Source organism: Myiozetetes cayanensis, unplaced genomic scaffold (assembly GCF_022539395.1).
Source record: "Myiozetetes cayanensis isolate MyiCay16 unplaced genomic scaffold, myiCay2020 scf2-11, whole genome shotgun sequence".
NCBI lineage: Eukaryota > Metazoa > Chordata > Aves > Passeriformes > Tyrannidae > Myiozetetes > Myiozetetes cayanensis.
Window position 1 is genome coordinate 70220708 of NW_026087411.1, and position 27054 is coordinate 70247761.

The 27054-nt window shown below is 42.4% G+C and overlaps 1 protein-coding gene across 1 annotated transcript in view; it reads right to left on the reverse strand.

Moving 5' to 3' along the window:
- SOBP (sine oculis binding protein homolog) overlaps positions 1-27054 on the reverse strand; it is a 115070-nt gene that overhangs the window by 23930 nt on the left and 64086 nt on the right. Inside the window, 1 exon segment of the mRNA XM_050316347.1 lies at positions 26644-26739. Coding sequence (XP_050172304.1) covers positions 26644-26739 — 96 coding nt within the window.

A 27054-nucleotide genomic window follows, 5' to 3' on the forward strand; every position in this document is an offset into this window, starting at 1 on the left:
ACAGCCACGCTCAGAAGCATGGGGTCAGAGTGAGGAAGAGTGGGGGAATGTGTTCCACCCAGAGACAACAGTAAATGACAAACTCCTTTGAGAGGTTACCAATAATCATCATAATATCCTAATGCTGTTGTGTGCTCTTTTCACAGCTAATTGAGTTATCACAAAAGCTATTCAGCTGCCAGCACCCTGTGCCAAGCGATAGAGTGGGTGCAGCCTTGCCAGAAGCCGCATAAGCCGCTGTTGCTCCCCAAGGTGTCCCACATTTCCTTACCGGATACTCCTCCAAAACGCCCACTGGACCTGCTCAGGCTTCCTCCTGAGATGGACTGGGTAGCCTGGGGCACAGCCAGTGCCTGAGCAGAGTATGCAGCTGTCTGTGTGTCCAGCACTGCAGCCGCTGCATGCAAGCCTATGGGGCCGGGGGCTTTGTCTGGCAGGGATGCAGACAGTCCCCAAAAGGGAAGGGCAGTTTACAGCATCTACTTTGAAGTTGACTATGACTAAGTTCCTGCCTCAGCTGTCATGACTGGGAATTGCTGCTCTTTCACTACCAAATGTCAAACAATACTGTAACAGGCATAATCCAAAGTGTGGCTCTAAGCAGCTATTCAGCCTCGATCACCATTTTTGATGTCTTATTGTAAAACATTCAGCATTTATTGTGGCAGCATTTTTCTATCCAAGATGGCTTGTGATAATTTCTTCATACTGATTGTTCCATTTGAATGGAGTGATTATTATAAAAAACAAAAAGAATCATTCCAGCTGAAACCTGCTGCGAAGGAACCCCGAGGCAGGCTCTAACACACTGTGAATGTGGTTACAATATAGCTTGTAGCGATGCTAGGTGCGAAGGAAAACAGATTTTTACAATGTTTGGAGCTTTGTGTAAAAACAGTTGACAAAACAGAACACTGCAGTTGCATACAACCTAAAACTGTCCTGTGACAAGTTTCTCTCTGTTTAAAAGAGACCAAAGCTTGCCTGTCTGCTTGTTTTCCCATTCCCTGATGTAACCCTCCTAAACTTCTTGTTCTCCCAAAAATCTTTACTAGTTTTCTGAGTGAATACTGACTTTATGTCATTTAAATGCAAGACCCACTCTGTCTCCATTTTTCATCCTAATTATGCACAAGTCTAAGCTACGTGAAGCATAAGGAGAAAATAGAGTTATTTGGTAATTAATGGCTAATGATAAATTGATTCCATTTTTTGAATCAGTGCAGTTGTCATCAGTGGTATTTAAAACACAGTCTTTTCAAAGCCCTTGTGTTCCTTTGTGTTGGGGTTTTTTTTAATGTTTCCAGTCAAAAGGAATGAATGTAAGTTATGCTAATGCCTGGTGGTAATACAGGTTGGGTCTTGTTTCATCAGAGTGGCTACATATTTGATTTTGTATATAAACAGTTGAGCTCCATGTTTTCAACTTCAATCTGAGGCTTTGAAACCACAGGAGGAACTTTGGATCTGAAACCACTGGCGAAGCCCAAAATATGGTGAGCAAAACTTCAGGGAAAATGAATATAGTGTGAAGTGGGGCTTGCCAAGAAGGAAGTTCTCTCCAGAAACGTTCCTGGCTAAAATAACACAGAATGGGACAATAACAGCATTTAAACCTAAAATCTTTAATGTGAAGTTTTTACACTGGTGCCATATGAAAGCTGATTAAAGGGTACATCTGCATTGCTGTTTCAGCACTGGCCTAGTCCACCACTGCAGCAGTGACAGAAGTTCTAAATAAAATTAACATGATGCAGAAGATATAAAAGGAGGGTAAGAGCAGTAGAGAGAGGTGGGAGTTAAATGCCCTCAGCAGGTCAGACTGTCTGTCTCACCAAGACTCACATTTCAGAAATGCCTAAAGAACAACACCTCAGCCTGAATAACCTCTCCAAGGGTAGTGCAGTGGTCTTTGAGCATAACTATGTCATGCAAGAGACTGCAGGGCAGAGCAAACCACGGTTCAAGCCATTGAGTCCTACACTCAACTATAGAGTTCTCATCAAGCCTCATCAGGTGGTGGCCACAGTTCAGCAAGCAGCAGGTCAGCATTCACATGATGTTGTGCTCACACAGAAAGGCTAAGAGACAGTTCCTCTTCTGGGCTTAACCTAGTCTGACAGCAGACCATTCAGGTGTGTCTGTAGCCACCTTACTGGTGGGCCTAATTTGAGGGTAGGGATCTGTGGAGTCAACTGAGTGTCTCCATCATGCTCCTCATGACCTTTAGCTGATGAGTGGCAGCATGAGAAGCCACCTTGGCAGAGCAGTGGCACAAACACATTCTCTGGTCAGCCAGGCAGTTTGATTTAGGTTATGTGGGAATTGGTCACCTTGATGTTCAACACTTGATTTCCAGGCCAACACCTCCCACTATGTGCATTCTCAAAATTCCCCTGGTCTGGGAAACAACTCAGCAGCCAGAAACAAGAAGTACATTGAATAGGTGAAGCTGGGAGTTTTGGTGAACTACAGCATGTGCCTTTCCACAACAGGAGGTTTAGCTGTTAGTGCCCCAGCAAGAGCTTCACTACTTCCTACAGACGACATGAGTGAAATTCATCAAACTGCTGTCACTGGAGCCGTACAAATTATCAGCAGAGGGAAGCGCTGTAAAGACCTTGAGAACAGGATAAGAAATGTTGGCTTTGAATATTCGGGAAGCCATAAGAAAGAAATCAAAGCTAGCAGCTGGAAAAACATTACTGGGGCTTAGAAATACTTCCTCATGGTGTCCGGGCCCTGTCATCTCTTTGGGTAGCAGGGGAAGGTCGCACTAGTAAAATGCCTTCTTTCCTCTTCCTCAGAGAGTAGAAATGCATTTCTTTTCTCAGGAGGACATTTACCTCCAAGTCCTTGGAGAGCCTGCTGCAAAATTTCCATTTCCACATGTTCAGCTACAGGAGGCAGCAGAACAGCTTCTCCATCCCTGGGGTGCCCAAGCTGCAGAGTCCCACTAGTGCCTAGGCTGAGGACCACTTCATAGGACAATCAACAACACTGCTGTCATGCCAGGAACTCCTTACTCCTGCACAGGGGCTGCAGAGATCCTGCTCGCCATGAGAACAGGAGCAAACATCAGCCACAGAAGGTTTCCTCTGCAGAGCAGCTGTCAAACAGTGCACTGAGGAAAGAGAGCCTGTATGCACCAAGCACTGCAGCACTCCCTGCATCCAGCCCTAGCAATTGGTAAAAGAAAGGGAAGTTGGGAGCAATTAACACTGTAAATTTTTCAATCAAATTCTCTTGAGAAATATGGATGCAGTTAAGCAAAGGAAAGTTTAAAGGCAAAAGATGAAAGGGGCACTTTACTAGGCTCAAGTAGTATCTCACCGATTGACCAAAATCTCCCCAAATGAGATATCTGCACCCTCAGGAATCTCATGCCTACCAAGTCTGCAGATCACTTCAGAAACCAGATGAAGATTTACATTCTCTAATTAATTCACTTTCTTTATCCAGTATCAGCATAAACATGTTCGCCCTTCTTTTTTCTGATCAAAACTTAATTCTGATAATATAGCAAGCATTGTGCAGTGGAAAATAACCCATCTGTCTAGAATTTATATCTAGTAATATCTTATATGTATTTTTCCCACTATATTTTCTTTTTAATATTCAAGAGAATATAAAAATAACAATAAAACCCCCTCTATTATGACTCCAGTTGCTCATAGGTTGGTTGACAGGACTATAAGTGTAATAATGAGGAGGTTTGAGGGGCAGGTTAATGTTTTTTGCTAACATATGATGCTTTTAGCCTAGGGCATTGCTGGAGGCCAATACCGCTTCACCTGAAACCAAAATCACCACTGAACAGTCATTAAATCACTCAGAGTTAAATGTAATATTACTGGGTCTAGAGAATTATACTGTAATCCAGATTTGAAATATCATTAGTCCATAGAACAGAAAACAAGAATGCAACCTGAAACTTTAGGAAATCTTTATTTACCCATAATGAAGGGTTCTAAGTCCAATTTCTTCCTCACATCTATGCCATTTTACAGTGGCGTAACTCTCACAGATTGGTGTGTTGCTTCTTCTGATTTATGCTTGTACAAGCAAGAAGGTTACAGAATAGAAGTCTCTGGGTAATTTGAAATACATATATATATACCTATATGTCTCTATGTGTTTTCCCCTATTTATATAGGTCAGGGATCTACACTTTTATTATTATATATTATTCTTTATCATGCAATAATATTTATAGGCCAGGATTCACTATGCTGTGTGCTCTAACACATGCACAGCCATAGCATGGGCTGCAGCAGAACTGGCTGGGTCTCACAATCTACCTGAGGCAGACACCCTGCATATGTTTCCCCACCTTTCCCAAACATACAAAATCCTAGAGGGACTGCATCAGCTGCTGATCTGAAAAAATAATGTTAGGGAAAGATTGACTTGATTAGGGAAAGATTGATTTGACTGTTAGTAAAAATGGATGAAAAAACCCCCCAAAACTTTCCAAGAGAGGCGTTGTTGAGTTTTATAGAGCTTTGAATGGAGTCAAAGCTGTTTGAGATTTGGACGCATGTGATTCACACTTTGAGAACTGCTATTTTCCCTGCTGTAATGGTACACACCACCCTGTGTCCCAGAATACGTTCAGTTTAAAAAGCAGCCCTCTCTCTGAAAACCACATTTGATTAGAATAACCCTGGGCCAGATCCAAAATCTGCCTGGATCAGGGAAACATGTGTCACATCAGTTTCAGCCCGGGACTGAGACTTGCCACATCTCTTGCACATTGGGCACAGAGAGTGGAATTCATTTTCCCATTTCCTCTGGAGTTGGGGGCTGGAGAAGACGAAACTAAGCAAGGGGAATTGCTCTGCCACATACAGAGGAAGCATTCTGAGTCCTCTACTTACTCTTACTGCAAGGCAGTGATTCTGGCTGAAACCCAGAGCCCACTGGTACAGGCCAGGCTCTGCTTCCCCCTCCTATTAGCAAAAAATCACCAGTGGAGACAGGCTGGTTATGAGCTCACTGGTTAGGCTCACTCCTGGGCACTCCCATATGGAGCAGGTAAGACTGAAATTAGGGGAGGAGAGCAGAGGGAGAGGAGAAAGGAGGGAAGAGGAGGGGAAGAAAAAATTCAGAAGAGAATTTTAAAAAGAAAAAGAAATAAAAGATTACTCTGTCTCAGGTAGGTAGGATTTACCATGACTATCATGGCCCCTAGCTATCTGAAACCATGGATTTCCAGGATTTTAACCTTGAAAATAATAAAGGAGAAGTTATAAAGGTCTTGAACTGCAGCCTAGAGCCAAACACATAGTGAACTAATGGGTGTGAAAACTTCCTTGTCTTGTTCTGCTACTGCTCCTCCTGTTTTACTAAGAACATTCCTTCCGAGAAGCCACAGGACCCAACAGCTGCGAGGGTGGTGGGCAGCGACCAACTTGTGTGCAGCACCTGAGGGAGGAAAGGCCAGCCCTTCACACACCCTACTGCCCACTGTCATGCTTTTGTCAGGCCCAAAACATTTGATGGTTTCAAGGAATGGAAAATGTGTCTTTCTAAATAGGCTAAGGAAGTGGAAAAAAGCAGTCTTTCCTACACAAATGGAAAGGTCTTACCTATCCCTCTGTTTGCAAAGTGTATAGCACTAGAGTGCACCTGACACCAAGCTATTTAGATAAACAAGATCTACTCTTAGTAACCCCAGGATCAATCTGGGATAACTCCACTGAAACCAGTGTTGTTTTTTCAATTTGAATCATGTAACCGAGTGTTGAATTTGGCACAAAGGATTAATTTCTCACTGAGGAGGACGCATTACAGCAGAAGGTATCAGATGCACTGTTCAGTAAAGAACACAATCACAGAGGAACCTTTAGCAATGCATTGTGTTACTGTAGATGGCACTCATTCCTTGCCTGGGTGTACGATGCACACTGCAACTGCACAGATTCTATTATGTAAATGCATCATGGCAAACCCTTTCATACTCACAAGACCATGCAGATGATTTTCTCCTTGCATGACATGAACGACAAAGCAGCTATGTGGAAGTGGCACACTAGGACAAAAGAAATCAATGTATTTAAACCATCACCCTGCAAGTGATGAAGGATGTGCAGATTGTTATATTTCCCATCTCTTCTTGCAAGTGTATTACAACCAAGACCCTTAAGAATGCTATGCTCTTTAGATTCCTCCTCAAATAGGACTAACTCTGTCTTGCTTTCTCCCAACCCTTTTCCTTCCCTAGGTCTTCCCAAAAAACTCCTGACAATAATTTCACAGAGTAGAGCACCACTTGAAATATTCCTCATCAGACCAGCTGAGATCTGGCCGGCAAATGAAGACCTGCAGCCATCACACACAAAGACTCCTAACGGTACACTCTGTTCAATGCAACTGTAGTGTTTGCTTTTCTTTCAAGGGCCTTGCTTTACATTTATTTTAATGTCCATCCTGGGTCAAGTGCTCCTCATCCAGTAAGAGCAGTAGTAAAAGGGAGATTACATAGCTGCAGCGCTGAGATAGGACTTGCCAGATCGGCATTAGTCGTTCCCTGCAAAGACAAAATTCCTGAGTAACTTTGGACAAGGGGAAGGGTAGACAGTGAAATAATCCAAACAGCAGCTCTGCAAACAGAGGTAGGGATCTCAGGAGGGTGGATCATGGCAGCAACCTAACTAAGGCTCTGAACTGGTCACAGCAAAACTCTCTCTCTCTCCATCTGTTGCTGAAGGAGTGAAGGGAGGGCAAGCTGAGTCAAGTCTCTAAGGCCAGGAAGCCTGTATGTTTTTTATTTTCAGTATGTATCTTTGATCCTCTTTTCAAAACTGGGAGAAGGCTTACCTGTGTCTGACTAGCCTACTTGGAGCATGAGGTTTTTGAAATGGGAATCAGGTTTTCTTACACGTGTGTACAACATCCAGTACAATCAGTCACATACCACGGGTGCCTTGATCCACTACCATCAAATGACCAGAGTGCAACATCACTGTGGGGCTCTTTCCACTCTGTGGGATCAGGAATCATGAGGGGCTTTGCTCAAGCTGTGGCTTTAGGATTGGGTCCTCTGTCACCCAGTACAGACATCTGCACACTTGCATACTTACACGCAGCTTGTTATATGGAATGTTATATGGAATGGCTTATTACAGGATGCAATATAGTACTGGGGGAAAGGAAGATGGAGTTAACCATAGTGTATTTAGTACTAGACATGACTGAGAATACTGACTGTTCTTCACATCTACCAGGCACATTTATCAACCTGTGATATAGGAGGGGATATGACTCAGAGGTGGGGACATGCCAGTTAACCTCAGGCACTTGTCCAAGCACAACGAGAGATCGGAGGTATGCACAAGGGTTGAAATTCCATTACAGGTTTTAAATAATTAAACACTACATGTTTGGAAGCTCATTCCTTCCTATTACTTTTTAAATAATTAATCTGTATTTACATCTAGTGAAGTTCACGGAGCTATACACATAACAAATTTGAGTCAAATTGCAGAAGAGAGATTGTTCCTGTCTGACAGCATTACAAATGTTTTTTGTTGTATACAGTAACTTTAGCTATTAGGGATCAGTCAAAAACCAAATCCAACCTAGATGCTATACATCACAGGGTTTTTTTATCAAATTATTCGCAAGTAATCAAAACACTAAGAGAAACTGTAAATCCCCAGAGGAAAAAAATGTGCTTCTTACATTTAACAATAGTAAAAAGGGATTCAAATTGGAAAACAGACAAATGAAAAACTGCATATATTATTCCTATTGCACATAATCATTATGTTCAAGCTAATGCTGTCAGTTCCATGTAATCTATAGTACAGTCTGATTAAAAAATACTAATCTCAAAGCCTAGAATAATAGATATAACAGAGTAACAGACCTTAGAACAGAAATAAAAAAAAAATCAAAATCTATGTAGAGTCCTTTTCTTCCTACAACACATTATTTCTCTCTATTTGCTTCTGGTTCAAGCTGAACACACCATTAAACACTCAGCAGGTTTCACCTGACTGGAACTACATGTGATGCACCAAAGTGAAGAACCAACACTGTTCAAATCTTCAAAACAATAAAGCACTGAAAAAGGCACTTGAAACCACAGCTCTGCTGTGGGAAACGAATTTTTAGAAATGCCATCAGGATTACATGTTTAATATACATGTGATTTGCAGCTCCAGCTAGCCTCTATTTACAAGTAAGCATATATATACACATTCACTTATGCAATTCTAGCTGGTGTTCCTACAAATTCAGTCCAAAACTAAGTTATTTCCTTTTCAAACAGCATTACTACTAATAGAAATGTTGCTGGTCAAACAGTTCCTTCAATTATAATAAGTGGAGCAAAGCTGCCTTCAAACTGAGATCTCAGTTACACCTGTACAGTAATTCTGGAAGTTAATTAGATTGCACAGGGGTAAATATGGACTTAATGTGCTCTTCAGAGGCCTCATAATGGCACAAAATATATTAGGCAGAGGAGAAAGAAACCAACTTGACTTTCAAATCTCAGGTTGGCTTTGCAAGGAAGTGAGCAAAAACATCTGTACCTGTAGATGAAGTGGTCATGCACTGGAGATCACAGAAAGCCAGTGTCACCTTCCAGAGGAAAGGTTTGCTTAAAAAATATCTTGCAATGTTCTTATTTTGTCATTCTTATTAAAATATAAAAAACTGAAGCACAGACACCTAAATGAAGAGCAGGCATTGGATCCAATAATGACAACTCTCCTGTTTGCTCCTTTGACCTGTGCAGCTCTAATTCAGAGTCCCGAGGACAGAAGCTGCACATTTCTGAATGGCAGAAGACAAACAGGGCTGCAGAAGAAGGGACCATGAGGTCAGGTTTCAGTGAAAGCCAGGCTTGCATGCCAGGCACGGAGATCAAGGAGCGACTAACTCAAAGCACAGGAAGAATCAGTGCTTCAGATGTCAGCTGTTTCAAGGATTACAGGCCCTCCTGTTTCTAGTGTCAAGGTAATAATCAGAGCAGCGGATGCGCGAGGCTCCTTGCAGCGATAGCTGAACGTGCAGCTCTCGATTTGGATTCAGTTTGAGGGATTTTGTTTCCTTTTTAAACAAAGCTAACGGTGCCAAGTATTCATATTTCAAGGCTGTTTTAAGGATCAAAACCCATCTTACTTAATAAAAAGATGAGCAAGAGTAAAAGCAGAAAATTATATGGGAGCTTCACATACAGTAGGTGGAGAGGCAGGATTCTGTGACTTTTTATCAGGTATTCGTTTAGAGACTGGTGCTAAAAATGTCATTGTGGTGTGTGTGCTGTCCCATTCCTCCCCCCCCATATGTGTTTTCACATAAATCCTGATTTTGGCATATTACTTTATTGTGGAGACATGTTCTGTGTACTGGATGGCTTATGCAAATTAACCAAATGTCCTATAAATTAGTCCTGAAATGCCTGAGATAATGAGTCGCTTGCATGGCGAGCAGTAAAAAGTACTTGAAGAGGGACTCTTTACAGGTTGGGAGAGTAGGAGAACATGATAAATAAGTCCAGACTGCACAGCAAGGCAGGATGCCTCACTAGCATTGTGTTCCTAACCTCAAAATGCAAGGCTGACTGACTGGAACAGAAAAATGCGATGCTAGGAGATACCCCAAAATTGAAACCCCCAGTAATTACATGGTAGGCAGACAATGTGGCCCTAGCTGCTGAAGCACAAGTGTGCAGGTCTTCTTAGCTGACTTGGCCAACACATCTAAACTGGTTGCAGGCTGGGTTTTCTTCCTTGCAAAATTTGGATTTTCACTGAAGACCTCTTGACATATATTCTGTATATGAATGGTATTGTATGCACGGCTTTCTTTTGGAGATACGTATCTGTCTACCAAAAAGTCATACCTCCCTTGTGTTCCTTACCTGAGATGGAGAGAATGCTTCAAAACTACACTCCCAGCTGTATTTTTAAAACAGATGTTTTATGCCAGTTGCTGCTATCTTGTGAAGTCTAGATGTAAGAGCAAGTTTTATTTACAAAGGGCTGGTTGCCTGCTCGTGATTCAGATGGTGCTGTCTGAGGCACGGGAGCTAAATGACAACAAACCAAATGACAAATCAAAAATACACCACTCGCTTTTGGTGTGTGCTTAATTGACATTCCACCTCTAATAATTACATCCATATGGAATTTGTGTGTGGGCAGCTTCATTTGCAACATCACAATAATTAAATGACATTAGCGTTCAGAGCAGGTATGAGAGAAAGTGCTGTTAGGAGTACTTGGCAACAATGACAGCCTTAAGGATGCCTTTACCTTGCATTCCTTTATTTCATCCTTGTCACAGAACTAAGCTGGGGAGGGTGAGGGAAAGAGGCTGGACAACCGGCATGAAAACTAGAAAGGCTTTATAAATGGAGCATTCCCGTTGCCTCCCTCCCTCCCCTTCTGGTCCTTCCAAGGCCCCACATTTTCTGCTAAGGACCCTGTGGAGCAAGCCCTCAAAGGAAGCCATTTTATACCTTTGTCCTGCAACAACCACTGCGCACTCCTGAGCACCCTGCCTTGAAAACATCTCTTTTGACTATTAACAGAGAGCATAGCAAGCTCCTCAAAGCACACAAAACTGCTATGCAAAAGGTAACAAAGCTGGCTGTCTGCTGTCAATGTTATTGGGATATGGTGACCGGCTGGGCCAGCTGCTTGGAGCTTTGTGCTAACCATGGCTAACCCTGATTCAATGCGTTTTATCCCATCTGACAATTGTGCAGACAAAAGTGATGAGGTAAAGGCAGGAGGAGTTCATCGTTGCAATTCCACATGCGCTTCACAAGTGCAATTATGCCCACTTTTATGTATGGGAAACAGAGACAAAGAGAGATAAAGTGACTTGGTCAGGGTCACAGGGAATATCTGTAACAGAGCCCAGGAATGAACAGACACTTCATTAAAGACTGGTCTAATACCACACACTGGGACAATCTTCCTTACAAGAAACTCAGGGTTTGCAGAGACCTACCTAGCTTGGTCATACGGAGAAATAAAGCTGTAAGCAGCTGCAGGTAACTGACAGGATTTTAGGTGGTAAAAATCAGATTTAGTAACATCTAGGCCTTACAATATTTAGGGAAGGGGACTTTCTGCAGTTAACAGTGCTTAGAAGCCATACAGTAAGATTGAAAACAAGTAGGGGCATAAGAAAAAGTTACATGATTTATCATGGACCTGAGGAAGAAGATTGTTAAACTGAACAAAAGGAAAGATAGTAACGGAGAAAGAGAGATATTCAGAAGGGGAAGAGAGACATAAGGATAAAATTGCAAGGAGCAGAAAAACAAAAACAAGGGTCAAAAATAATTTAAAATGGAAGAAGAGCAGATATATATATGTGAAAACAGCTCAGCTGACAGGGACAATCCCTGCCTCACTGCAGCTTTCGACAAAAACATGCCAGCTTATATGAACCTTGAACAGAGGACCCCATTTGTGCTGGGGACAGTCACAAAAGGAGCAGCTCAGGAAACAGGCTCCCAGTGCAAGGTTACCAAGACAGGAGGGGGCAGCAGCCCTGCTCCCCAGTAAGCTCCACTTGCTCCCTGCTCAGCATCTGCAGCAAGTGTAACATTAGCATTAGCTGTTTCAATAACGTTTTAAACCTTCCTACCCTCCTTTTTCAAAGTTCCACATGTAGATTCAAATCCCAGGACATTCACAGGCAATTATTTTCTAACGATGCTAGAAGAAAAGCTTCCAGTCCTAGAGCTTAAAAAAAACCCTGCCCAGCCATGCTCTGTGGTTGACCTTTTTCAAGACCTAGATATATATGAGATACCTAAATAAGATAATTGGCCAAGTATGAGGCTGGTGTGAGCTGGAGGTCTTATACCAGAGGTGACACAGGCCCTCTCTAAGCAGGAGAGAAACTGCAGGAACTCCATCCTTGCTGGTTTGCCCCCTGCGTTCAGAAGCTTCTCTGATGCTCACTCCTCTCCTGATTTTGTGTGATTTTATTCATGTGCATCCCAGTGTCATGTTTCACAGTGGGTGTACTTAGCTGTACAAACTGTGCCAAGTGAGCTTACCAGAATGGCAATGTTGTGCAGGAGGCGGTACTTTTGCAAGGGCAGCCCCAAATTCCTATTTTCCACTGTTGCACGAGAACAGCCTATCATGCTGTAAAAGATATAACCGTTTTGTGGCCTTGCAGATAAGCTAGACAGCCAATCCATCATCATGACTCTGCATCACCACCACGGTGAAGGGATAAGGAGCGAAAGCTGATGGCTTCTGCACAACAAACAAACAAGCACAGAGACAGTGTTTGCTCATTTCAATGCGCAAAGCTGACTTGTTTAAATATGAATATGTTGCTTATAGACAAATTTTAGTGACAGCAGCACGGTGGCATCCATCACTGTTTGCACTTCTGCTAAAAATAGTCAGGTTGTCTTTGGATTTATTTAGATGCCACATCTGCAGGTAGTTTTCATTCCCTCCACCACATCTCTACCTCTTACTGTTTTCTCCACCCTCCAGGGTATATAGTGCTCAGGAAGATACTAACTACACAAGGTTCATGTGGTGTCACAAACACCTGAAATCACTTCCCTGTCATCACCAAAAGGTTGTGCCCTTTTCTCTCTCTTCTCACTTGTTCTCTTCCTCTGTCATGCTTACAGGTGAGAGGTGCCAGGTACAGCTTCAAAATGCCCCCAACACCTTCACTGAAGACTGAGGTTGTCTAAAAGGCAGCACACGCTATGGACACTGCAGAGCGGCTTCTCTCAGACCAGGTTGTGATAATCACTGCTTCTCCATTTACAGAAAAGTGAGTGATTTTCTCTTCCCCCTGCGCCAGCCTACAGCATGTTACAGATGTGCTTTAGAATCAAAGCACTGTCTTGAGGAGCTAACAGAACTTTTCTATTTCTAGGTTTTCACTGTGTATATATTCAGATGAAGCATCTGTCTCAAATTCAGGGTGATAGGCCTTGAGTCAGGCACCTCTCAGAGCTCGCTTAGGCGCTGTGTTTACAGATATGAGAAGGAGCAAATCCCATTCAGGAAACAAGCAGCAATGAGAAAACATAAAACATAAAATCTAAACACTTCTGATTTCCTCCAAGAAATCCAGGCACTCTCCAAATCCCTCTTCTAAGACTCTACATGGTGTTCCTGAAGGATCAGCAAGGTCCAGGATATTTCTTATTTACCCTCTTTGCAGTTTTTGAACCCTGAGAGCACTGGGAGGTTCCAATGAGCACAGCAGCTCATCCCTCCAGGATGAGTACCTGCATTCACCTGGATGGATTTCGGTGCAGGACCAGGGCTTTGCACACCAGGGATTTGATACCTCCACAGCGCTCCTGCTGTGCTGGTGCACCATGTGCTGTCATTCTGCCACCCAAAAAGTGGCTCTGGAAATAAAAGGTGTCTTTCCCATGCCATGCACGATTTTAGTAGTTCAGCACCTAGGAACCTACAAACGGACAGCAAAGACCACGAACTGCCCATTAGACCTCAAACCTTCAGAAAGGCGTTTTGCCTTCTAGACACAACGTCCCTGCACAAGTGGCAATCCTCAGTGTTTTACAGCCGAGCTATTTTCTCCGCTGTGTTAATCATATTTGCTTTCAGTAGGTTTTTCTAACAGCATAGGGGGGAAATTGGGCCAAACTCATCTACACAAGGGCTCCTCCCAGCACTTACACTGACACAGCTGAGTTGGAGACAAAGAGTGGTGGGATTAAAGTAAATTCCATGGAGGCAACCACAACCTGCTTTCCAAGTATGCGAGCAAGGTACTGCAGCTCCCCCAGGCAGGTTGCTGAAGTCCTCTCAGCCCCCTCCTCAGCTCCCACCAGTAGTTCAGGAATACCAAAGGGACACATCTCACCAGGGTGGCCTTGGAGAGAAAAGCCACCACACAGAAATCACTGCAGCTGTGTGGTGACTTAGGGCAGCTGAGATTTCAGCAAGGTCCCCACAGAAAGATTTTGATAACCAATGCGAACAAATATCTCCATTTATGCAGTGCAGTACATCAGCAGCCAGGCCCTCTGATTATTTCCTTTCACTGACCACGGTGATCTCGAGCTAATCTCATTTGAACTTTGGACAGCTTGAACTCATGTGGTCCTTGGCCATGCCTTGCTGCTGGGGAGAGTTTCAGCCCTAGTTTGGGCTGAAGGAAAAAGGGACTTAAAGCTGGACTGCTGGACTGTGCAAGCACATCAGCTCTAACCCCTCATTAAATGAGCACGATGTGGTGACTAAGAAGGATGACGGCACGGTGGCAATTGCCAGAGCCCTGTGGCAATACACCGAGCATGCCCACTAGGGAGAACAGCACTTGCTCAACTCAGCCTGCAATCTCTCGGAAAGGAAGAAATAGGATACGCGTAAGATAAAACTGAACACATTTTCCAGGCCTTGCGCAACCCCTGCACCTGCAAGGGAGTGTGTGCCCCTGCCGAGGACCCCATGGCTCCCTGGGCACCTGCTCTGGGAGGGGCCCTGCATGCTGCAGGTTCATGCACACCCAAGAGTCTCCCCTGCATGCTTTTCTCATGGCATTCCATTCTTCCAGTTTAAAGAGGAGATGGAATCCTGTAGGATCTGGCAATTTTACGTGAAATACTGTCTCAGAGATTTTTTAATATAAAGGGAAAAATAACTGATAACGGAAGCATTTACCATTTCTACCTATGGAGTCAATCTCTTAGCTCTTTAATATTTTAGTTTCCAGCATCCTTCAGCACGTGTTGGTAACACGATACACCACACACTGTCCCAGCACTATCTTCGGACGTTACATAAACCTATGTTTGGGACAGATTCTTATCCACTCTGAGACTCCTTTGCACCACTCTGGCAGCTGAAAGAGGCCACCTGAGTACATTATATGCACACCAACTTTTGAAACTTCCTTCTCTTACCGGGGTGATGTAAAGGCATCCCTGGCTGGAGCCACAATCTGGTCCTTTGCTAAATGTGTATAACAAATGAAGCTGCTGTTTGAATGCCAAAGCCAGAGAGAGAGAGGGTCAGTAACCAAGTGAACACCAAGCACTTCTTCCCTTGGTTGTCAGGAATCCATGTTGTTAGAAAGTGGAAATGTATCAGGACCTGTTACCTTCCTAACCACAAAAAAACCCCTCAGAAAATGACTGTTTCCTATCTTGACTAAGGAGACATTCATTTCAGTGGCATGTGCAGTTTATTTGGGACAGGCCACAGGTGGTCAATTGTTCCTCTGCCTGTCTAGAAGAAGTATGTTTATTCCCCATAATAAAAAGTATTAGTATAATACAGAGTTTATAGCTCAGTTAGGAAAGTGACATGCAAAGAGTTACAGCTTCTTGCAGAGAATACAGTTAGAAACGAATTTTTGCAACTGAGTGAAATACTACCCTCCTACAGAGCTGGAGAGGCAACTGACAGGTATCTAAGGATCAATATTTAACTAGCCTGTACAATTGAATATTGTATATTAAAGCTCTAGACTATAACTGTGTTCCTTTCTCTGTTTAAAACAATTTTAACTGATCATTCAGGCACCGAATTAAAAAAAAAAAAAAAAAAAAAGAAGCACAGAATTTAATTTTGGTCCCAAGCATAAACAAAGCTGTGCACTGAGCAAAATTTGAGAACATTGTGCACATGCACAATTTTGATCACTTTGTGGGATCCACACGCACTGCTCTGCTTGCTTCAGTTACTATGTATTGCCTGGGCAATCAAATTGTAAATCTTGGAACCAGTTTTCTTCTATTGTGTCAGATAATAATTCATAATAAATGAACTTCTCTGCAAATACAAATGGTGCTGTTGTTCACTATTTGAACTATAACATGACATTAAATAAGAAATATCATTTTTTTCACTTAGAACATTTAAATCTCAAACTCAAATTCTCTGCAAAGGCAATTAAACAACAGCATCCTCATTTCAAAGCTGGAGACCAGACATCTAAACATAGAGTTAGCAGATACCTAATTTCAAGCATATTGAATGGCTCTAACTGCAAACTTGAAGTTAGACACATGCAGGAATATGCAGTTCAACTGATGACTGTAGTACTGAAAATGCAGGTGTTAAATGGAAGGTATTTATCTAGTAAATGAACATCTAAGGGTGGTTTAACCAATCCTAAATCATCAACTAATTATTCTGAGTAAACCACACTCTAGAAATGCTTGCCTTCCTCTGTTAACTGTGGAACCTACAGAGAGAGTCCAGCCCAGACACCAAATACTGAGATGCTACAGCTAGGCATGTGAGCTGAACTGTGTCCTGAATAAAAGGGGGCTGTGGAACTGGGAAGAAACATGGCACTGGTGAAAACCAGAGTGAAATGTGAACACAGTTGAAGCTCAGAATGAAACACCTTATTGTGAATGCAACTAAGAACAACACTGGATCACCTGAATCGCACAAGATTACCCTGTTATTCCGAGGGATATCAAGCACCTTGAGACATGCATGATTTTTTTAAAATGGAAGTCACCTCAGGCATGATGAAGATTTCACTGAAATTGTTAGCACTAGATTGGTGAAAGGTGTACAGCACAGGAACATTTCAGATTACTCTGAGCAAAAAGCTGTGCTCAAGATACTGCTGTGCACTGATCTGCATGTACACCCACCTGAAAGATCCTAGTCTGCAAATAAAAGCAGGAATCAGAAAACTTCATGTAGGGAAGCATACAATTCTTCCCAGGGTGAGAGACAACAGTACATAGAAATCACACTGTGCAATACAACATTTATAAAAATGCTGACAGATATCGTCCCCCATTTCACTTATGGAGCCATGAAAAGCTCACTTCCATGGAGCATTTTTGGACCCTTTATTTGAGTAAATCACCAATCTAGAATCTGTCAGGCTTCATTATGCAAATTAAGAGTCTCTCCTTGGTTTCATTTGTTATGCATTCATAAGAGAGCATTGGTGACTGTACCCTCTTGTACAACCAAAGCCTTTCTGCCATTACATAGTAAATTTTGTTCTTTCTCGTGTTCGAAAAAAACCTCAACACAACAGCAACATGGCTTAGTTGCTATGCAAAGACTTAGAGGCACTGCATAGGGATCAGTTCCAGAGTTTGGTTTGATTTGCACCACGCCAGGAAAAGTGCACCTGGATGTGATCTGATGAGATTTTCCTGCTTGCCTATTTCTCTCTTCTATAGGTGAAGCATGTAGTCAGGACAGAATAAACCCAGAATCTCCACAACCCTGTACAATCCCCATGCACATTTACTGCCTTCAGCTCAATGCCTGGTACAATTAAAATACTAAGTACCAACAGACAGATTTATTATGAATGCTGGTAGCGATCTTTTTTCTCTCTCATTGACTAGATCTGACTCAAAAAGTTAATGGTAATTGCTCTCATCTTCATTTAGCAATGAGAGAGAGAGAGAGAGAGAGAGAGAAATGGGAGCAATTTGCAGATCTGAGAACAGGTCATTACAGGTGTGTTATATTAGTGTATTCATGAGCCCCCTGGGACAGCCATGCTGTGATATCCAATAACTTTCTTAATGTGTAATTACACACCATTGGACTATAATTGATTAATTGAAAAGAGAATGTAGGCAGATGCTAGGCCAAGGCTGATGCTGCTTGTTAAATGAACATGTCCTTGCTTCTTTTTAATAAGTTAAGTGAACTACTCAAAAGCAATTAAGTGAGAACTGAAATTCATTAGGTTTTAAGTAATTATTGGTATTAACTTTTATAATAAAATGAAGGATTTATATTTGGGGGTTTTCTTCTCATCCCAAAAGCAATATAATACACGTCACTGCTGAGATGTAAAAAAGTGTCTGCTACAGACAGTGAGCAGTGAGATATGTGCCCCTTGCATTCAATCTTCTTTGGTGTGCTTTCAGATAACTGTGTGGCACTAATCTGCCTTCTTAGGATGTCATTCCTGGAAGTCCTGAAGAGTTCTAGGGATTCCCAAAGAGATGGAGTCGCACAGTCAATATCCCAGAGCACCTCTGAACCTCCCTGCAGTCCAGCTGAATGGTGGCCAAGCTTTTCCCAACCTTCTCAAGGGCTGGATCTTAACTCGGAGAAATAAAAGGAGCTCCGGCTCCTGATTTTCAAAAGCCCACTCTTTTACTGCTGTATGTGGGTTCCACAGGGGGCCAAAGCCTTCGAACCCTTTTCCTTTTCAGAGGGGAAGACAAGGCATGCAGCAAGATGAGGCATGAGCCAACTGCACTGTTACAGAAAGTCACGCTAGTTCGTGTAGGCATCTTTTCAGACCTGACAAAACCCATTCTAATTAACAATTTGCATGACTGAGAGACAGGGTCAAAGGTGCAAAAGAACCGGAGCACCAGGGGACCAAAAACAGTTTTATGGTCTGACCCCGTGCTGCAGGTAGGGTGGTGGTGAGATGCATTGCAAAGGATGGCTCCTTCCAGGTGCCTCACAAGCCCTACTGAGTCATCTGCATCTTCTGCATAGAATCCAAGAAGAAAATATTTATAGCTTTGGGTGATGGCTTTGGAAATTTTATTTCCAATTTATATGGAAGGAAATCCGATGAATTTTATTTCACCGCACTTCACTTCCTTTGGAACAAGGCAAATCTTTATTCTTTAACATTCTATAAAAACTGTCTGAATTTTATTTAAATTGGTTATGAATGCCAGTTTCATAAAGCAAAAGCATGATTCACAACTGGTTTTCTTTCCAAAAGATACAAATCTTTTTTTTTGTCTTTTAGAATTTATAGAGGTTTGGTGGGGGGGATGGCTTGGCTGACAGTTTTTTTTCCAGGCTATTTAACTTTAAAATTTATTGAAATCATTATTAAGAAGTAGCCTGCTAAAAAATGCATTTTCATCTAACAGTTTCTTAACTTTTTACATGTTTAAATTTACAGTCAATAAAAAGATTGTGGCAGTTTTTTTAATACTGAAAAAACCCCAAATTTTTCAATGAGAACATGTTTAATATGAAAATTATAACTTCAGTAAACACATCAAGTATGGAAAGCAGAGAGTAAAAGTAGAGTAATACAACACAGCATTGCAGTGAGGAGAAATTAAGGTTGGAGAAATTATTCAGAGGTCACCAGTAATTGCAGATTTATTAATGAAAATTTTAATGCTTGTTCTGGGAAGGAAGATGACAGATTCAGAGCTGTAATGGGATTTTAATTATTTTCGTTTTTAACAAATGCATTCTGCTTCTCTTTCAAAATAATAGTGGTGATACTAAAAATTGAAAAACATGCCTCCTTCTGAGGAAAGGCAGGCTTGTGCTCACAAAGTGTCAAGTGCCACATCCTAAAATAATGCTCCTGTGTTGGTATGAGGGAAAATGCTAAATTAGAGTCACTGGGGCAAAGTTGCTTGCTATTTGTAGCTGGCTACAGTGGGATACAGGGATATGACTCACTCTTGGCTCCAGGGGGCCAAACACCCACCGTCTGTAGCCATGGTCTTTCCCAAATCTGTTCCATTCCCATTGTCCGTCTTCCCACGCTGCCTTCCCCTCTCACTGTCACACCTTTTATTCCATCTCTTTAGGTCCCTGAATCATCTTTCTTAATTCGGTTCATTGGACCGAAAAGGTGGGGATTATGTACAGCTACTGGTGGGACCAGCCTGCTTGTGCAGGAAGCTGCATCCCAGGCCATGGGGGAGCTTTGTTCCTTTTATTACCTTCCTTCCCTTCCCTGTTCCTGCTTCCCATGCTCCTGTGCATTTTATACTTTATACTTAATGCATCCCTGGGGACTGGCAGAGACTTACACTCCTTGCTGCTCTCAAGGGTGAATGGCAGTCCCCTGCCCACCTCTGTGAGAGGCATGGGGAATCCCTCACCCTCCATAATGCTATAGGTCATGGTCCCTTGCTAATCCCAAGCATGAAGGAGTGAGGTTTGGGTCTTATTTCTGGTAGAGCTGCTATCTCAGGCTTGCTATGGCAAGGTTTTGTTTCCTATTAGTCCCTACAACTGGTCTCTGATTGCAGCCTTCAGCTTAGATATTATTAATAAAGATCATGTTGTATACCTTTAAATTAGCTGTTAGCTGGCCTACTGCAATTTTTGGTCACAGAGGAGGAAGATATCTCAAAGCAGTCATTTGTCTTTCTTTGTGTCTACAGAACACAGGGTATCAGTCAGAGCCCACCTAAAGTTAACAGGAGGGATCCTATTGATTTCACTGGATCAGAGGTTGTGGAGTCCTACACATGGTCTCCGCCAAGAAAAAAAAGCATATTACTTTAGCAGCATGGTGGTCCAGGATGGGCGAAAGAGAAAGGAAGGCCCAAAAGACCAAGAAAATCTCTCAAGGCTCCTAAGATTTTCTCCTGCGGCCCCAGGAACAGGACCCAAACCTCCCAGGCCCAGCCCATCCTGCCATAACATGAGCAACGGCCTTCACTTCCATCATGGGACAGAAAAACTTATCATTAAAAAGCAGAGTAAGACACAGCCTGGGTGCCAGGCAAGACAGTGGCTGCGTTTGTTCTAAACTAGTAAACAGATCTGCGCAGACAGGCATAGAGACTACCACTTTCTTGGAGAGCATATCATGGGGCAGCTGGCAGGCTGCAGCTCTGTGTTCCTGTGTTATCCCAGCGAGATGCTGATCAGGGCACAGATGCCAAGGAATCCAGTGCCCCAAGGGTGCCTACCTGTGCCGGCAGGCAGCAGGCAGAGAGGGTCAGCTGGAGACAGGTGTGAGGGCTTCCCTCTCCCCCCAGGACTGCAAATCTGCCCGTGGGCTGAGTGCTGCATTTTTCCAGTGCATTCACTGAAGCCCATGGACTTAAGAGTCTTTAGGAACGTGCATAAGATGAACACCACATAGCCCTTCATTCAGCCTGGCAGCAATTAAGGACAAAAAAAACCTATGGAATAATTTTGCCTGGTTTGTTGCCCTTGGTTGAAAAGAAACAGAATGCAAGTTTTTCAGTGGGGTCTTGGGGATGTTCTTTTTAAAATATTTTGCTATAGCTCATGGACAATTTAGCTTTTGAAAATGAAACGTTACAGGCGATTAGTCTACCATATGACCTAAGCGTCACTGTTATTTCAGTCACAAGAAAGGCTGAATTTCATGTGGCCAAGATTACTGAGGTTTTAAGAACATCAGTATCAATTCACTGCTACAATTGCTTTTCTCCATATTTTTGTTCCAGGGCCATAACCGCCATTCTGACAGCTCTCTGTGCCCAGTCCAAAGTTCCTGAAGCCAACGGCGGCCTCTCCGATGGCTGTTACGGGTTTTGCACACTCATCTGCTTGAATCGCTGCACATGCCACAGTGCAACTGACTGTGGCAGCAAACTGAGCAAGGAACTGATGAAATCCATCAGAAAAACACGAAAAAATACCACCAGCAGCGAGATGCAGCAAATACTGACTGATGCTGAAACTGCTTTAAGCACAGCTGTGGAAGTTTTAAACTCTCATCAGGCTTGATAGCTCTATGATCTGGAACTCTGCAAGGTATCACAGGTCTCTTCCCCCTCTACCCTCCTGCCTCTCTGAGGTGGCAAAATCACTTCTTGACCACAAGATTAGTACCTGAAAGGCTAGATGTGACCCTACGTCCCTCAGAGCTGTTGGGTGACATTCTCACTCCAGCTTTCTGGCCAAAAGCTCTGCGCATCCCCAGGTCACGGCTAGGATGAAGGAAGTGCTCTTCTTCTCCCTCTGCCACTTTACAGCTAACAGGGTGAAGGAAGAGCCAGGGAGAGCACAAGCAGAAGTGCATTTGCTTTCACTCTCCGCTCTTCTAGGAATAAGGAGACATCATGGGAAACAAAAAGGGTGGAAAGGCAAGAGAGGATGAGCAAAGCTGTCTCTCCCTAATTCAGTCCTCCTTTGAAGACATTGATTATAAATGAACTGAGAGGTATTTTCTTTTATTGCTTTAAGCTTTATTCTTTAAGCACTAACAGGGTTTGATCCTGGGGAACAGAAAGCAGGTCAGTTACCTTACAAAAAAGAATTCAAGCCTCATTTTCTGAAACCAAAACTCTCATGGTCTTCAAGGGATACCAATATGCCTGTTTACATTTAACTTGACTAGAACTGCAAAACCTATTTGCCTCATCTCATGGCAAATATTTTCAGTGCTTTTTAATATCAGTGTAGCAGATATGGAATCTTTCCCACATTCCAGTACCACAGTTCTGAAGCTAACCTGCCCTGCATCCTTGCTGCCCCTGTCTGGATGCCCCACATGTGCCTTTTTTTTCTGACCATGCCTCTAGTGCTGGAACAGCAGAGCAGAGCAACGCAACTTCAAGAAAAGCATTAGCTGTAGGTTTGGCTCATCTCAGCTTTGCCATAGCCTCCCCAGAGGCCTTCTGCTCTTAGGAGAACATTTTGCATTTCATGTTTCAGTTGTAGAGGTGTTTTCAGAGCTTTCTCTGCCTCTTTTTGTCAATGATTAAAGGTAACTGGATGTAGGTGAGTTTGCTTTAAATCCAATAGCAAGCTTGTTTTATTTTGTGTCTTTTACATAATAGCTTCCAAGCACCAGGACTAACTCATAATTCATTGCACACTGCACTCACAAATGTATACTTTCAGAGTAGAACTACCAGGAGACTTTTTGATTTCAAAGGGGAAAAGATCATGATTGCAGAAAAACCATGGGTCATCACTGGATGTGGGACTGGAAAAGAATTTTTTTCCAGGGTGTTTATGTATGTTTTGTTTGGTTATTTGTTTGCTTTACATATAATCCCATAGCAGTGGGTGGTACTCACATCATCTCCACAAACAAATGATCTGGAAAGCAACCTGGTGTTTAATTTCCTTAACCCGTCAAACCCTCCTTACCTCATACAGCAGTATGCCAATCTGAAACCTCGACTCGATATTCTGAGTAAATGGGGGGAGGAAGGACAAACTGTAGGATTTTCTTTCCCACTTTTGTTAAAAGGCAACCAAGCATGACTCTTCCTACCCTGACTAACCTGGGTAGATGCCAAATGGATTTTTCCTTTCTCTAGGCAATGGCTCAGGAATTTCATCCGGCTAGAGCTGAGGCTGTGGCCTTCTCTCTGGCCTTTTCACTCCAGCCTCCCCTTTCTCCACAGTTAATCCCATCTTTCTCCCCACATCCACAATTAGCTGGACTGTACTGGTCCTTGACAATCAGCTTACAACGGGGACTAAATTCTGCCTTTTCCTTCTGGAAACAAAGAGACGTGCCTGAAAGAAAAGCTTCCAGCCACTCATGGAAAAAGAAATTCAAATCCTGAGGCAGCATCTATGGGAGAAGAATGCATGGCTGGCCAAGAGAGTGCTGACCTGGCTCCTTAAAAAATAGATTACTTTTATGTAGTTCCCAATATTTAACATGGATAGCTAAGCTTAACAAAACATGTTTCTCAAAAATACTGAAAAGTACAAAAAGGAAAATTTGATGTGCTCATTGATTGGAGTCTCTTAACCACTTTGGGTTTTGTGCCCTACAACAAATGCCAGGGCACAACATATCTGGATTTACCACAGTAAATAAATACCCTACCCTAATCCTGTAACTGCACAATGGTTTTCTATATCAACCAAAATACTTAATTATCACTGTTCTTCTTACGGAGCAGAACTACTGTAAGTACTTCAGGGGCTTCTTCTGCCTAAATTATACCTTTCTTCCTCTTATTTTCTCTCAAACTTGTTCTCTTTGGAAAAAGAAAAAAACCCAAACAAATAGATTAGCTGAGTTGTACCTCACCACCCAAATTATCTCCTCTTCTGAGGAGTAAGAAATTAAGAAAGCATACAATTTGTAATACTCTATGTTGCTTTTGTAATACTCTATGTTACTTTTTTAATAATCAGTGTTACTATACTTTAAAATCTCTCCAAGTATTGAGGAGCTAAAGTTGGCTCTATGTGCCTGTGACCTGGGATGTTAAGATTCAGTCAGTGTAGCCTGACTCTGGCGGGAGAGCCCTGGCATGCAGACCCAGCAGCAGCAACTCAGCCACTGGATCCTGCCTGGCAGCACTCTATCAGCATGAGCATTTCCCAAACAGAAGAGCCTGCACTTGCTGAAACAAACCTCACTGGAAAATGGCAGCTGAACCCTAAAGCAAAGAAAGCACTTCTGAGCCAAAGCCTTCAATTTCACCTGACAGGCTATTACACTTCTTACTCTCAACTGCACTCAGAAAACTCCAAGGATTTCCTGATTCTCAAAAGCATAAACAAGTTTCACTTTCTCTTTCATTTAAAAAATCTCAGGTTTTCACTTAGCATCTAGCAGCATCTAGCCTGTGCTGTTAGATTCTGGGTAAGTTTTCACCATTGGTAAAGTATTTTTTTAGAGGGTCAGGTGTCCCCACTCCTTTCTTTCATGTGCTTTCTGTTCTCCTCTCCCCAGGAATACTGACTAGTCTTTAAAAGAAAGATGGTGTTTTCACGGCCAGTTCTGGTGAAATTTGCTTTACACTTGAGCACATTTTAATATAGCATCGCTTCCCAAAAAGTAAAACCATAGAAGGAATACCACTACCTCTCGGTGAAACTCATAGCAACTTCAACAAATAACATTAGTTCCTCCACCACCCCAACTTACGCTCAACATCACATTTTCACTGCAAGTTCCTAAAATACACTATACCTTTAAGGATGGTAGAGGTACTTATTCATTGTCTACTATTTCTTTTTCACACACAAATTGAGTACACATTAGACCCCTGCCAATTTCGTTTCCAATAGCACAGGAAAAATAAAACTATAACAAATTGCTTTTATTGCTTCCTTAAACAAGAACGGACACTTGTCCAAAAAATCATGTGAAAGATTAACTTTGATGACTTGACCTTTTGCCAGGTACAGGGAGAGTATAATATAGCAAAAAGTTAAATGTGTATTAATAGAGGAATAAGCAACTGGGCATTAAAAGAATGCTTGATTTTAACAGCATAAAGTGGGTTAATTCGTTCATTGATTGCTTGCACTAAAAACAAGGCAGATTTTCAATGGAAATAATACATTACTTATTTTATATTAAGTTGTCTCCCAGCTCTAGGTTCATCGGGCCTGATTTGACCAGCGTCAAATGCAGTAATTAAGCATGGCCTTGAAGAAAGTTTCATTTATCTGGCACAAGAGTTATGAGTACATCAGGGAATCACTTTCTATGTTTGTCTCCCCTTTTCTATGTTTTCTCCCCTTAGGATGTCACACTGCTTCTTCTGGAATCACCAGGAACTTTGCAAAGGGCTTAAGAGGAATCAGGGCCAGATTTTACGGGTCACATTGTTTTTGGCTGGACAAACTGACCCTTCTGAGTGACACCTGTGGCTCTAAAAAGCATTGTCTTTACCTAACCAGGGCTTGGCTCAGCACAGGGGACACTTGTGGGGTAGGAGAGCCTGTGGGCCCACTAATGCAGGTGTGGTCAAGATGCTTTGCCGTTTGGCCAGTGCTGGGAGCAGGGATTGGCCACCATCCCTCGGCTGCTGCCCCAGGTGTGGCCTTCTCTGATCAGCTGACTGAACCTGGGGGCCAACTTCAGCACCAGGTTAGGTCAGCTCATGAGCTCAACTTTCAGTGGCTGTTGCACCTGGGACACCAAGATTAGCATTTGTCCCTGCATCCTCTATGGGGGAGGCAGGTACGGGCTTTAATGCAGATAAAACACAGCATGCTCCTCCACTGCCACCGGCCTCTTATGTAGTTACAATGAGAAAAAAAAAAAGGTGTTGTTGTTTCAAAGTCTAGCCTTGTGTCCCGACTCTCCACAAATACTTCCATTTAGCCAAATGATAGATTTTACTTAAGTACAGACCAGAAGAAAGGTAAATGCAAGGGAGAGATCTATCTACTTATCTGAAACTCCCTTTTCAAAAGCCACGCATGAATCTCTTTTAAATGTATTACAATTCATCCTCTGTTTACTTTAGGCAAACAGAAAAACTCATCATGGAGCACTCATTTTCACAAGCTAATCAAGAACATTAGGTCCCAAAAGATTCATTTAACAGAAATATAATAGGCATTCCTGCTTGCTTTTAATCTTGCCTAGCTGCAAATGCTAAAATGAACAGCAAATTAACCCTGCCTTGGAACAGAGATTCTTTCACAGCTGATATCATCTCTCTTATGGCTTGTAAATACTCCAGGCTCCCTGTATGTAAGCTTTCCCAGCTTTCACTCTTTCCCCACAGCAGAGAAGAGGAGTGGAGAGGAATAGAGAGGAGAGGAATGGAGAGGCGAGGATGCTCTGGATGGCATGCAGCTATGAAGGGGTGAAATAGGTGAGCGCTAAAGGGAGGACTGCCTGCCAGCAGAACAAAATGCAGCACTGCCACCCAAAAACAAGACAAAGCTAAAAGGTGGATGGGAGAGTGAGTTTTGGGGGAGCTCAGGGGGGAGGAGGGGCTTTTCGTGCATCATCAGCCACTCCCTGCATGGCTCTCCCTGATTTACCAGTGCAAGACAAGGTAGTATGACAAGGCCATTCACGTGCTGACATCAAATATATGAGATTTTTCAAGCAATTTGAGATTTTAAACTGTTTACGGATAGCAGAACTAGCATTAGAATGCTAAACAGAAAAAAAAAAAGAACCTATCATATTTCATAATGTATGTCATAATGAACAAAAGCCTTTATAAAAAAACGGTTTTCACTGTGCTAAAGTAACAATCTAGACTTGTTGTAAGTATGTTATTCTTACAAGTAGTTCGCAGTTATTCTTGAAGGCAAGTCTTGGAGTTTCCTTAGCATAGTGCTGCTGGGGAAAATTTTCAGCATGTCCATCTTCATCTCTAGCCTGAAGGGAAATATAATGGCCTATTTAGGGACTTACAAATAATGGAAGGAAAAAAATAGCTAAAAGCATAACAGCTCAGATAATTAAAACATACGGGAATCCCAAAATACAACATTATTAAAAAGTTTCTTTAAATACTCAGTACACCTTTTAGATATGAGAAGTTGGGATGCTGTTTTCTTACATAGCTTAGGTTGAACATGCAAATTCATTGTGGTGTAATAATTAAAACAACAAGAGACAAACCCAAAATGAAATATTTGAGCTGAAAACTGTGAGTAATTCAGGGTTTCAATTTACTCCATTGCATTTTTC